We start from the raw sequence: 14568 nt of genomic DNA, 5'->3' as shown, positions 1-14568 counted from the left end.
AAGTACATTTTTAAGTTACTCTTGAGTTGTGGGTGTAAAATGACCTAAGTAGTGATGTAAAGATTTTAGGGGGCCCAGTAGCCACACTAGTGTAGTTGCACAACTGACTAAATGTATTTTAGGGTCAAGACTATGACTAAGGCTGGCTTCATAAGGTGAAACTTACATGCAACTAGTTCAGTGGTCAGCAACCAAAATGTTAAGAGGAGCCATTTTGTCCTTTCAGAAAAATCAAACCATAGGGGAAGCCACAAGTCTCAGTATGTCCTAATTTACTAGTACTGGATGAACAATATAAATGAAATTGCAGGCTTACCTTGCTCTACTTTAAGCTTTAGCTCAGCTGTAGCTGAAACTTTTCCACAAAAGTAGAACAGTTTCTTGTAAAATGTCTCTCAATGTCCGACTTTCTACGAAGCTGAAGACAGCTACTCATTTTCCAACTTCTTGTTTGAAGCTGTGAGGATGAAGTCTGACGCACCAGAATGTAACTGCTGCACCATTTAAGGTGGAACGGGAAAATTTGAATGAGAAACTGACTTCATCTTTGCGCCTTTTTGGCGAAGGAAACCAGCTGGAGTGATTATAAATGTAAATAAGTCCATTCGTTTCTAAAGTATCAATGTTCATCTTAAATCTTTAGACAGTTTATTGTTAAAACTGTGTTAAAACAGTCAGCAGAGCTTTTTTTACTGCACAGGAGGATTATTTTATATTTATCTAAAAGTCTAATTCTGCTGAGGAGCTGCAACAGGGCCGTAATAGAGCCGCATGTTGCAGACCCCTGAACTAGATGCATGTTGTGAGTCTCCTGCAACAAAATTTCTGTGCAGCTTGAAAGCTGTGTGAAGCACTTCAAAAGTTGCATGCAACACATTTACACAATAGTTAGCCAAGTTAGGAGCTCTTTGTACTCACTGTAAAGTCAAGTGCGATTTGTACTTTACATATTTGGAGCTTTTTGATCATCTTCGAATACTTTTTTTCTGTCCCCTTGGGACTGTTTACTATATATTTGTGCGCATATTTATTGATGACCTCACCTTGGTCTCCTATTCTGTAAGAATTTCTGTAAGAAAGCTCTGTGTAAGATTAGGAGGCATCAAGAGAGGAGAGAAAGAATATTCTAGCTTGCAGCTGTTACAGCCAAGTTTCAAATGAGTTGCAGGACAATTTACATTATGCAACTCAAGTGCAATTTAGTTTCATATAGCTTTCAAGTAACTAAGTTTCACCATGTAAAACCAGCCTGAGATTAAATAAAAAGAGCAAGCAAAATGAACACACATGACCTACCTGACCCACTATTTCTGTCTTTCTCTCAGCCTCACTCTGTCATTGATTACTTCATGCTGTCTTCATCTAGCTGCAGTCCATAAGCAGAGAGCTGTTATTCAAAATATGTAATTAAAGGTCATACCATGGCCTTTTGTAAGCTAGCCGAGGCTTACGGTTTTCATCTGATTCATTCAGGCCTTTCCTTAAACTAGCATTTTTTCAGCTGTTCTCTGAAGGCCATCACCGCTTTATCAGCTACACACACACGCACATACATACATGATAATTCATTCAATATCTATTAGAGCAGGAAGCTGTCAAGGAGACTGTAGCTCCAGGCAGTTTCTTCTCTATTGTAGCACTCCACATAGCGAATCAGGGACTGGATCGTGTCTTGGTATTCCATAAAGAGCAGAAGGTCTACCTACACAGAAGTTCATCATATATTACATGATGCAATGACGCAAATTAGTGTCAAATGCAAGCATTTGAGTCTTATTTCTTGATGAGTGCAATTCAAGGCTGAACCTCAAAATCAAGCTGTGATGTGGTCCCTGGGCATGGTGAGAATGGTGCTATATGACTGTGCTATATGAGGAAAAACACAGAGAAGATAAGTCTTAGTTAAATCATTTCATATTAGCTTTTTCTGCATGATCAAACTGAAGTTAATGTTATGTATTATTGTGTGTGCTGTAAATGCAGTTAAACTTCACTGTAGTAGTACTTCTTCACAAGGCTTCGGCACAAAGTAGGCTTAAAGAAATAGTTTAATCAAAAATATCAGTTAAACTGCATGAATAGCCCCCAGTTAGCATTTGCAAGCCACTGTTGGGCAGTCTTTAACCCTAAGAGTAGGTCACACAAAAGGTCAAGAACCCCTGTTTTAGATGTATCTTTTTGTCCAAAAGTTTGTAGACACCCCTTCTAATGACAGATTTCAACTGCTTTAAGGTGCACTCAGGCATTCACAGCTTCTGTAATCTCCATAGAGAAATACTGGCTGAAAAGAATTGGACACTGTGGAGTGCACAAGAGCCTAAGGTCACTGTGACCAATGTCCAGCATTGGCTAGAGGACTGTGGAACAGTGGAGTACTACTTTTGGGTTGAGTTGGAATGGTGGTTGTGATCCTGAACTAATCGTTCAACATCAGTACCTGCAAGCACATGCACAGATAGACTGCAGAGGGGTTTGAGCACCTGCCCTTTTGCCATCAGACTGTACAAGTACCCTCTTGGTGGTGGGTATAATAACTGTATTGCCTCCACTATTCCTGAAGCTGTGTTTCAGCAGGATGAGGCTCTGTGTTAGCTTAGGAATAGAGCTAGTGGGTCAGCTTGGGTTCAACGAGATTTATCTCTCTTCGGCGCTCCCTCTGGTGCAGTACTGATCATCTTTGGTTCTTCTCAGCAACACTCTGGAATTACCAGCAGAAAAGAAATTTTGGACAACAACCAAATATAACACGAACAAGTGGTGTTAGTAACTTGCTACACCACGTTTTCATTATGGAAAAAGCATACAATAATACAAAACTCTGTGGAATTCTTATATAGAGTTCTAACTAAGTATTAGACAGAGATTATGTAGTATAGTGAATTATGCCACGGCTTTACATGCTGGTGACCAGGGTTAATGCTGCGTTAAACCCCCCCCACCTAGGCAAACACCCTACTGTGACAATGCAGACTCAGAAACTGAAGAAGGATCCATATGCAGATTTAATAGTAGAAGGGGCAATCCAAAACTCGTGGTCAGTTATAAAGGTCTAGCAAAAAGGTCAAAACAAGTAAATCCGTCCGAAAACCAAGCATCCAATACAAAGGGGCAAAAGGCAAAGGCAAAAATCCAAAAGTCCAGACAGAGAGTAAAAAAAAAAATAAGACAGATCTTCCAACACGATTAGTATGCAGACGCAAGTGAACTGGCAATACTTCACACTGCCTGGCTGAAAGGAAGGGGTATTTAAGCAGTGGTTGATTACTGAAATAAGGTGCAGGTGGTTGGATTGGAAGAAGGCTAGTACTCCGGGGGAGTGAGACCTCTGGTGCCCATACAGCGAATCACTGACACCTACACTATACCAATAAGAGTCCTTGGGCAAGACTCCTAACACTACCTTCACCTATCTGTGTAAACTGATCAAATTGTAAGTCGTTCTGGATAAAAGCGTCCGCCAAATGCCATAAATGTAAATGTAATTGAGTACCTGATCACTTTTATTCTGTTGTGGCTGAATGCAATCAAATTCCCACAGCGATGTTCAGGTGTCTACTGTAAAGAAGACTAAAGGCTGTTACTGCAGTAAAAAGTGGAACACACTAATTATTAGTACCCTTGGTTTCAGAAGAAATGCTGGATGAGCAGGTGTCTACAGACATTTAGATATATACATACAGCAGGATGCTGGAGTGCATCCCAGCAGTCATTGGGATCATTTGGAAACACCCTGATAAGTCGCCAGACCATCGCAGACACATAAACATACACAATCACACAGACTGGGCCAGTTTAGTGTTTCCAGTTGACCAGACTGCATGTATTTGGACTGTGGGAGCAGGCTCACACAAACACAGGGAGAACATCTCCACACAGACCGGACCCGCTGAATTGAACCCAGGACCCTCTTGCTCCGCAGCAACAGCACTACCCACTGTGCCACCCAATTTAGGCACATAGTGCAGTGGAATTTGAAATATGAGGTGTTCTCGGTAGAGAAATATTGCTGTGTGTAATTTAGATGCTAAGCTGTTTTTGAGTTTGCTGTGTAATAACCATTGATTTGTGTGCTGTGATGCGGAAAAAAGAATTCCTAGTAATTCCTAGTAATTCAGAATTGCATTTTTGTGTTTTTCAGGTGTAACATCAGGAGCTGAACTGTCATTCACATTAGAGCCCAGTGACATCATCGCAGTCCAGCAGCAGCCATTGATGCTGCATTGTCAGGTGGAGGGAATCCCCCCCATCACCACACAGTGGAGACGCAATGGGGTGCTTCTGCAGGAGGACCAAAACCATGCCATGTTCATCAACGGCACGCTGCTGATTGGCCGCTTCCAGAGAAGCAGGTCTGACGGCTCGTCTGATGAGGGAGACTACGAGTGCGTGGCTCAGAATTCCTTTGGGCTGGTTGTAAGCCGCAAGGCTAAAGTACAGGCTGCCAGTAAGTAGTGTGCACTTGAGTACAATCTGAGTGTTGCTGTGGGGAAGATGTACCCGTGTGAGAATGCAAAATGATGTTCCATGTGGAAGTAAATTGTACTCTGAGTGGTTACATTTAAATGCAAAAATGCATGTATGTATGAATGTATTTAGATATTTTGATAAATTAAGACTGAGGTGTTTATATTCTCATTCTACTCAACAGTCTGATGAAAATCTAAGTTTACATGCACACTACAAGTAATCTGATCCAAAATTACACACATTCATAGAGTACCACTTAGTGTAGATGTTACTATGACAACAAAGATCATACCCAGTCAGACAGGTAGCAGTATGCTATGCTACATTCACAAGTGTGCTATTACTCTGTTTAAACATAGTATAGAAATAGTATTCGGAATAGCCTCAGTTGAACTAGTCTATTTTGATTGAGGTGTGGACGTATTCTGATTGTACTATTAATTGGATTATTAAGCCGCCTGTAAATATGACTAGTGGATCTGAATGCATTTGTCTTGCCAGCTTTGTCAAAGCTGTAGAAAACCACTCAGACTGTTCATAGGACTATCTACCAATTGCGTTATGCTTGTTGCACCATGCTTCTGTTCTCTTTTTGATCAATTTATGAACAATAACACTTAACAGTAATAAAACACATACATACAAACTTTTCACTTTTTGACAAAATTCACCAGTTTGAGTGATGAATGTGTCATTCATGTGAATTTTGTAAATTTGAAGAGCTTTTAGCTTCAGGAAAGGTCGGGGGAGCGGGTGGAGTCAGTATTCAGCCATACCACAAACATAGTACTTAATTTTTCTAGGCCATTCAGAGCAAAGATAACATTACTGAAATGTACAAAAAACGAGAGCTGTGTTTCAATAGCGGTGAAGTTTTCACATATTTGAATGTCTTTCTTTAAGCTTATGAAATGTGTGTGAAAAAAGGTTAATCTGTGAATTATTGTTGTTGGAAACCAAGACAATCAGTTTTCATTTAGTTTTTTGTCATTTGGTTTCATTTTTTTAGTCTGGAATTGAAGTAAAATGTTTTTTTGTGTGTGTGTGTGTGTGAACTGAAGTACCTGCTATGAGAACGACCTATCCAATGCGTTATATGCCACAGAGGAGCCAATAGAACACAAATGATAAGCAATGTTTTTAGATGTTAGATGTTAGCGATGTTTTTAGGCTTTGATTTATAATAGATGTGGGATCTCAAGAGATGTAAGATTTTCTGGAAACACTTTTGATGGCTACCTACATAGAGACATTGTAATACATGCATAAGCACTGAATAACATATTTATAAAGCAACACTTTAGTATTTATGAATGGCTTATGTCATTAATCGCAAGATTTTTCACAAAGTAAACGACATTGTGTTAACAGACAGATGTTGTTATGAAAGATCATTCCTAAGTAATGGAACCTACAAGGCATGAGACCAATTAAGACCTGTGTGGCTGCAGACATGAACAGCTAACACTATTTATCATGTCTAGAGCTACACGTAGAAATTACTAATCAACATTTATTACTTAAATTTGGGGGCCTCATAATTTTTGACAGAATTAATATATGGATCATTCTACCAAATTTGTCAAAAGTCAATCAAACACATTTCAAACTTTTAACTGATTCTAGACTAAACTTTAGACTAAAATCCTTTTGCTTTGGATGTCTGTGCCTAAATTATGTTTATTTTATTAAATTAAGGAGTAAACATACTATTTATATATTTATTACTACTAATACAGTATTAATGCCTCTGAAACTTCACCAGATGATTCGGTAGATTTTTGCAATGACCATTTTAGATCATTTTGAGCGTTAAACAAAAGCACTGGCCGTTATATGATTAGCAAACGCAGCTTTGAACAGTAGTGCATACATAGAAGGATCATTTTTCATTAAAAGACAAAAGTTTATTAATAACAGAAATGTTCCTCACTGATTTTCAGATTTTGGGGCACATTTACCTCAAAATAGTGGGATCTAACTGCTCGCCATGTGCTCATGACGGACTGGCATATAGTCACACTACCTGCTTTAAAATGGAGCAGTGAGGCTAAAGTGACATGAAAACTTTTAATTGTTAATTTAAAAATTAAACTCATGACAAATCTTTCAACATCACTTGAAGTCCCATTTGTGATGACATCCCTATGCAGGTAGCCTTCAAATAAACAGTTGCTGTCTATTTTCTAAACTGAAAGGAAGCGGAGAAGCTCTGAATTGAGAATTTAATGCCGCTTTCTGAATGTAGCCCCAGATAGTCTGCAAATACAGGATGGTGGCTGACCATTTCATAGAGGGACAATGTGGCCTTTCTTTCTACAGAGATAAATTGGCTTGTAGAATTCATCCTGCTTTTTTGTGTTTCCTTTCTGCTCCTGTTCTTGCCTGGGTCGTGATTAATATGGCTAAATCTTGCATGCTCCCATTGACCGTCACCATTGAATCCTCGCATGCTGGGTTCCTTTCGCTCTGCTTTTGTCACAGGCGTGATAATCTCAACTGTCGCTGATGGCCATCTCTCCGGTGGCTGGCATCGAGGCGTTGTGCTCTTTCTGCTCCCTCCTTCCTGCCGAGCGGCCGCATGAATCGGCGCTTGTTCCCAGCCGACGCTGGAACATTGTCTCGGTTCTGGCCGTGTGATCCGATTTTCACGTACACAGCTTGCGTCTCGTCGACTGAAAAACATGACTGTGTCATGTGATCTTCCTGCCTGTCTCCATCTGAAAAACGTTTCACTTTTTGACCCAGGTCTCAGCTGCAGATGTGAAACAGAAGAGAATGAAACAGAAGGCAGTGCTCTGTAGCTCTGCAGGGAGGTGCTGTGGATGGTTTGGCACTGAAGCCGACAGCACAGCACAGGGGGTCGTTAGAGGTGTCTGCAAGGCATAGACTATTAATTACAAAGCCCATTGCAGCGTTAATGTCACCGCACATATTGGGGCCAGAGACAAACAAGGTAGAACGGGACAGCACTTTTTTCTTGATCTGTCTCTTTCTCTTTAACTCTCTTTAATTACACACATATATACAGTACTGTGCAAAATCAGAGAATATTCTTCATTTGATTTCACACGTTTTTCATTTTTCAGTTGTGAAAAGTTAAAGGAAAATAAGTGAAAAACAGAACTCAAAGAAAACTCTATTCATATATATATATATATATATATATATATATATATAAAGTGCTGGATATCAGTTTTGAATGAGGTTCTGAGGTTTTGTTCTGATAACAGTGATATATATGGCAATGCGGCTGGCCATGGCATAGTATCTGTGCCTTCAAGGCAAGCTCTTGAGACAGCAACAATATGTGGATGAGGGTTGTCCTGTCGGAATAGTGCACATCAGTGTGTGTTTGGTAAAGGTAGGACCACTGGTTGCAGGACCTCATTAACATAATGTTGGGCTGTGAAAGAGGCTGTAATGAAGGTCAAAGGTAATATATATATATATATGTGTGTGTGTGTGTGTGTGTGTGTGTGTGTGTGTGTGTGTCATATCTATAATATATATAATACATATATATTTCTTTGGGATCCCTGCGATTTGTCTTTATTATAAAACCTGATATGTGTGTGTATATGTACACACAAGGTGAAAAGCCAAAAATTCTCCCCAATTTAGTCATCCCCAATTCCACCCGCCACTTAGGACTCCCCCAATCACACGATACTACCAATGCTAGGAGGGTGAAGGCTAGCACAGGCTTCCTCCTAGACCTGTGAAACCAGCCACCGCTTCCTTTCGAACTGCCGCTCACGCAACGTCATTGGACAGCCGAACGCGTTTGGAGGAACGCACCAGCGGCCAGATCTGTTATGTCAGCCAACACACCTGCACTGAGTAGTATCGCGTTGAGTGATGGGGATGGGCCCATGCTACCCACACTGAGAGAGAGCGAGGCCAATTGTGCTCTCTTGGACTCCCGGCTTCGGATGGCTGCAGCATCACCAGGGATCGAACTCGCGATCTCTGATGATAGAGCCAACGTTTAGACGGTTGCGCCACTCGGGAGCCTATCCGATGATTAATTAAGTGCCATATTTTTACTGTGAGGCGTCTAGAAACCAATCACATACCAAGTGAAAGAAGAAGTTATAGAGCTATAGACTGTCAGTATGGCAGCGAACCTACAATAGCTCAGAGCATTGGTACCAACAGTTCCAAGAAAAAGGTCACCAGCATCACCAGGTGTCACTCCATCTGACTGTTTTTTTATGTGTTAAGGATTCTGTTTATGTGCCACCACTCCCAACAACACTGTATATCCGAAATCACATTGAAAGAGCCGTGAGTGCAGTGACACACGACATGCTTAATCGAGTATGGGATGAATTTACAAGTGAAATAAATTATTGTAAAATCGGATTAATCTTTTTGAATCACGCTGTATTTAAAAAAAGGTAAAAAAAAATGACAAAATGTACATGCATACTTTTTTGTAAAGTGACAATATATATGACACATTAAAATGATTTTAATGAGTAATATTCTGCTCTTCTTCAGCTCATGACCCATAGGTTGTTCATTCAGAGATGCTGACTGCTGCCAAAGCTGCCATCCACACAACACGCTCATGTTTGCTGTTGACTCTGCTCCTTTGGATTTTTTTCACATCAAGCAGCTTTGCCACTCTGTGCTTTGACAATGAAAGGCATCTGTGCCTGCGGTCTTGTCAGACACACAGACGTTATACAGCCCATGCACACATACACACACATATATGTTGGACAGCCCACGCTGTGACGTATCTGATTCCGGCTATCCAAGCGATGGCCTCACACTGTGAAGTGTGTGTGTCCCGTGTTAAAGAGAACACACACTTGCATGCACACACAGTGAGGTATGACTCCTGCACTGTATGAGTAGACAGCACACTGCTGAGCTGCTACAAACGCTCTGGCTCCAGTCTCAGCAGGAAAGTGGCGGCTGCTTGTCCTCCGGAGTGGTCTGTCCACTGCCAGACAAGGGAAAGCAGCAGCAAGAAGTCCACCACAGTCCACCCACCATATAGAAAAACACTAGCCTCAAGTCCCTTTGGAACAAAATGGCAATAGTACTGTGTGGCATGTTTCCATTTGGAGATGTGATGTGCAGTAAAGTTGGATGGATATTAGAAGCGTTGAATTAGTAAAACAATCAGCTTTCCCTGGACATCTTTTCATATCAGCCCACAACAATAAATAAATATATATTTTCCTTCCCATGGTAATGTAGGTTTGTTAGCCTTTACTACTTCACACCTTTTACACAATGGGAGTATAAATCTTACATTATAAGACTCACATTTTATATGTGGTTAAGTAACTTCCTTCTACAGCATTTATGTCATAGCACATGGCTATACTAATGTAAGGCACAATGTATTAATGTAAGACCTAACTCTGCCTTCTGGCAGTGTGCATGTAATGTCATTTGATCTGGTGTTATTGGAGCACCTATTGATGTGCCTATTACAGAAATTCATTTTGAGTAAAATTACAATGAATTGTCCAGACCTTTCTAGATAATGCATTTACATCATAGGCAGTCCTGCCATGAGTCACCAAATTAAGAAAAATATGAAATAGACTGAGCAAAGAAAAGGGGGAAACTAACAGAAACAGTCAAAATTACAAAAAGGCAAAAACCCAGAACTCCTTAACAGTACAGACATATCCCAACATTCCAAACAGCTACACATCAACTAAAAAAGTGCAGGTCAGAATAAACAATAAATGAGAGGTGGGAATGTGAGAGACGTATCAGTTGTGGCCAGTAATGGAATCAGAGCCAGGAGGTGAGGAATTAGGGTGGAATCAAAACCAAGAGGTCAGGCCAATAGTGGAGTCAGGGCGAGCCTTAGGCTATGCTCACATTCCCAGGTTGAAGTGGCTCCCCTAATGTGACTCAGATCTGATGTTTTCAGAGCTGTGTCGACACACATAACTGATCTTTTCAAATCCGACCTGAGCCACTTTCATATGTGGTCCTAGATTGGATATCTGATTCGTGGCCATGTGACCTTAATGTGATGCTCAAATCGGAATTCATGTGCTTTTTTTCCATTGCACATGTGCCGTCATTCAGCCTTAACATGACAGCAACGCCAAACAGTACATTAAAGCTTGTGAACAGTGGAAAAGCAACACAGCTCACCTTTTCGCCTTCGTTTCGCTCTAATAATGAAGCTGAGAGCTGATAAGAGTCTTTGCAGCAAAGGCTCGTTCTGCTCGGTAGTTTGTATTAGCTGTTGATGCACGTGACGCACATGATTCATTCATTTGACGTTCCTGAGTAGGATGTGTGTATGCTGGTCTTTTCAGGACGCCGGTTTGTTCACATTAATGACAGATTTAAATCACTTATCTAAATGAGTGTGAACCATCACGTCAGATTAATCGGATTTGAGCAAAAAATCAGATTTGAGCAACGAGGCTTGTAATGTGAACGTAGCCAGAATGACTCAGTCAGATACAAAGGCAGGAAGGTTGGTTCCAGGAGTGAAGTCAGGAGAGATGGGGCCAGTATGGATGCAAGGAGAAGGAAGAGTCAGGGATGGAGCAGGGAAGGAAGGTTATATATTTTCCTTCTACACAGCTTCAACACAAAACAGGCCATAGAGGCTTTTTCAGCAGCACCTTTTCAGTTTTACATTCAAGGCAGAATAATAGACTCTGCATAAAGTGTTAAAGAATGATTGTTGGGGGGGGGGGGGGGGTTGGACATGCACAGGCATGACCATACAGTAGGAGAAAGGCACTTAAATACCGCCGCCTTTGTATGGCATTGAGGGAAAACAGTAATGGAAAAATCATTTGCATAAAAGAATATTATCTGTCCCATTTCTTTTTATTTCATTATTTTCATTCTATTCCAGCTACATATTGCTTATTGTCGTCTGCGCTAATGCATATCTATGCATCTCGCCATGGCTTTTTAGCGGGCTGATTTGCATTCAGCAGAGAGTCGAGCATGTACGGGCAGAACGGATGCGTTACGAAAAGGGAAAAGCGAGATGGAACTGAATTATTAGGTGAAGAGGTACTGCAACATTGTGTGAATAATTTAATTGTTATTATGATGTGAAGTAGATATGAAATACAATAAAATGAAAATCTGGGTGAGGAATTATTAGTTCATGAATAAAGATGATGGCGTTGTGTGACAAGGGAATTACATCTGAAAGAGTTTCATTGGCAGAAATGGGCGGAAGAGTTCTGCCCTGCGTCTGCGGAGCAGGAAAACTGATATTTTCCCCTTTCAAGTTCAACCTCAGGGCCACAGTGAATCCTTTCAGTGCCACGTCCACTGTGAATAATGGGCAGGGTTCACGTTTCCTGTTTGCCGGTGACCTTTTGATCTCTGACCCCTGGGCCAAAGGCTGGAGCATGGAGACTGAGATTCATGTTAATGAAGTGTGTGACAGACATGAGAGGAGAGTGGTGGCCTTCAGAGTGTATTCAGAGAGAACTGATGAGTGTGTTGTGCAATGGAAGAGCCTGGGTCATGGTTTCTTCTGAAAGTGATAGTTTGGCCAAAAATGATCATTTACACAATTTGTCCCGTAGCCTAAATGCAGTTTTCTATATCCAAAACATGTCTGAGGTTTGCTTCTTTAGCTCTGCACTGGAGTTATGCTAATATACCAAGACGCTTACACTCCAACAATTTGCACTGTGTGATCTACATGCCTAAATCATCACACATATCAATTTGTGTAGAATCTTGAAATAAAGAGTATAACCGTACCGCTACATCTGTTATAAATATGCTACAGTGGAGTTACAGTAGGAGTTTCTAGTTTAAAGACTTTGAAAACCCTCTTCTGTTGCTGTATCTTGAAGGTGAGAGGAACAGCTTTAGGGTAGGTGGATTGTTTTGAATTTTTTTCTTTGTTAGTTGGGTAAAGCAAAAGGATGCTAGCGGCTCACGCTACTGATAGGAAGCCAGATATCTTATTGCAGCTCTGTAAATGAGGTAACTGTCTTCAGTTAATCCTTACAGTAGAACACATTGCCCAGACAACATAAATGGCTCATCAGATGAGGAGGCCAAAAAGTTAAGCGCTGAAGTTAGCCAGGTATTTTGATACCTCAGTTTGGCTTCTTCTTTCCTATTCACTGGCTAAAAAAGGTAAAAATCTGTCTCTGGCGTCCAGTTTGTGCTGAATAAAGACAGAGTTGTTGTTCTCTTTACAATTTTGTTTGAGAAAAAAGTCACACACAATGCTAGCTTGGTTATTTTTATGGGAATCTAGGCAAGCAGCCAGGATTGGTTGACACCACAGGGATTGACAATAGTTTTATGATATATTTAGGGCTATTGGCCAACTGCTGATTACAAAGCTTCCATTTCTTGTTAGCTACATTAGCCTCAGAGCTCCAGTTCAGAACAAACTTTGAACACCAAATATGCCTTATCTGATGGATTCATAAAGGTTGAAGAAAAAATTGATTGCTGTTGTAAATTAGATTTAGATCACTCCAACTGAGCTCTCAGTCCATTATAGAAAAAGCAGTGAAAGCATCAGGTTATCTCCCAGGCCAGTGGCCCTCTAAGGAACACTCCAAGTGTCCTCAATGAGGTCCTCAACGGGCCTTTTTATTGGACAGTTCGTTCTCTTTTGTGACTTGAACAAAGGCCTCCAGTGAAGCTGTGATCTTGTCTCGTTCTGTAGCTGGCGGTGGTAAGAGATCGTCTCTACTGTCTCTGGGCCTCCGTCTCCAATCAATGAGTCTCTAATAGCACCTCCAGGTGTTCTGTTGGAGATGGAGTTTGATCTGCGGATCATTACGCGTTGTAAGCCCTCTTGTACCCCCCACCATGGGCATTGTTAGAACATGAAGCAAAATCCATATTTCCTTTTTAAAAGTTGCGGACGGTTGCTCTTTTTTCATCCTGTCATTTCCCTTTGTTGCCTTTGTTGTGGCCTCCATTTCTTTCTCTCTCTCTCTCTCTTTCTCTCTCTCTTTAAGTACGCATGGTAAGCACTGGAACTCATTGTGCCCCGGTGCAGAAGGCCAATGAGGTGGTGAGACACGTATCAAAGAGTGAGTAATTCCTCTTCAAGGAGGTGAATGGAGAGAGGAGAAAATGGTCTTCCTCCTCCACCCGTCCCACTTACACAACAAACTAAAGCACACATAGGCTGTGTTCAATTAGAAGTCTTCTTTCTAGAAAGTGACCCATATCTGTCATTAGTGTGAACAGGCTTGTGTTCTGCAAAGACCACATGCGTACATCTTGTTGTGTTAAAACCATTGCTAACAGCCTTCCACCCTCCCACACTGGATAATGAGGAGAAGATGATGTGTGCTTGCGCAGTGAAGTGCCTCAGTTGTGTATCTGATCTAGGACCACATATAAAAATGATGCAAATCTGATTTAAAACAATCAGCTTTTTTATGTTCTGCCTATATATACAATGATATCTAGTGAATCTAGTCAGTTAAGTCGGTCACAACTAGTTTTTTTGTTTGTTAGGCTGTTCTCGCATCCATATGCATCTTCTGTTAACCGGGTTAAATCTGTCTGACAGGAAATAACCACTTCCAAGTAGTTGCCCATTCTGCATGCCATGAAGTCATATACATCAAGATAGAGTTACTAATATAATAAGCATTGCACTGAAGTAGTTAGGGTTAGGGTTAGTGGTACTAGGGTTAGTAGTAGGAGTAGTTTTTTTTTTTCTTTTTGATGTATTTTAAAGTGAAGCTCATATATTTGGATTTATCATTAGTTTCATTCATTATTTTTTTGTAAATAAAAATTAAAAATTAAAAATGCTGTCCCACATTTTCATGTTATTACTGAAACCTGCGTTTTAGCCCATAGGCAGAGCCTTATTTTAGCCACACCGCTGCATTTTAGAGTAGGAAGTGAGGCTGCATCCCTTTCTCACACACATGGTGAGCAGTTAGATAGAATTTGAAATAAATTTTTTCCAAAGTCTGAAAATTAGCATGTAAATATATTATTACATGAGATATCTTACTGCCTCATGCTTCGGGGCTCAGGGATGTGTTTTTTGACAAAGTGCACTGGACATTCTGATCATAGCCAGAAGTCTGGCTTGTGAGTCTAGTGCCACTTCAGCCCTGTCACTTTGCTTCCAAAAAC

General features: G+C 40.7%; 1 protein-coding gene across 1 annotated transcript in view; it reads left to right on the top strand.

The window, feature by feature from the left end:
* The window catches only part of igdcc3 (immunoglobulin superfamily, DCC subclass, member 3), a 132886-nt gene that overhangs the window by 17848 nt on the left and 100470 nt on the right, over window positions 1–14568 (top strand). Inside the window, exon 2 of the mRNA XM_017706152.2 lies at window positions 4139–4444. Within this exon, the coding sequence (XP_017561641.1) occupies window positions 4139–4444 (306 nt within the window). The remainder of the gene's footprint in view (window positions 1–4138; window positions 4445–14568) is intronic.

Source organism: Pygocentrus nattereri, chromosome 25 (genome assembly GCF_015220715.1).
Source record: "Pygocentrus nattereri isolate fPygNat1 chromosome 25, fPygNat1.pri, whole genome shotgun sequence".
NCBI lineage: Eukaryota > Metazoa > Chordata > Actinopteri > Characiformes > Serrasalmidae > Pygocentrus > Pygocentrus nattereri.
The sequence above is the reverse complement of the archived record's forward strand: the minus strand, read 5'-3'. Positions and strand labels throughout refer to the sequence as shown.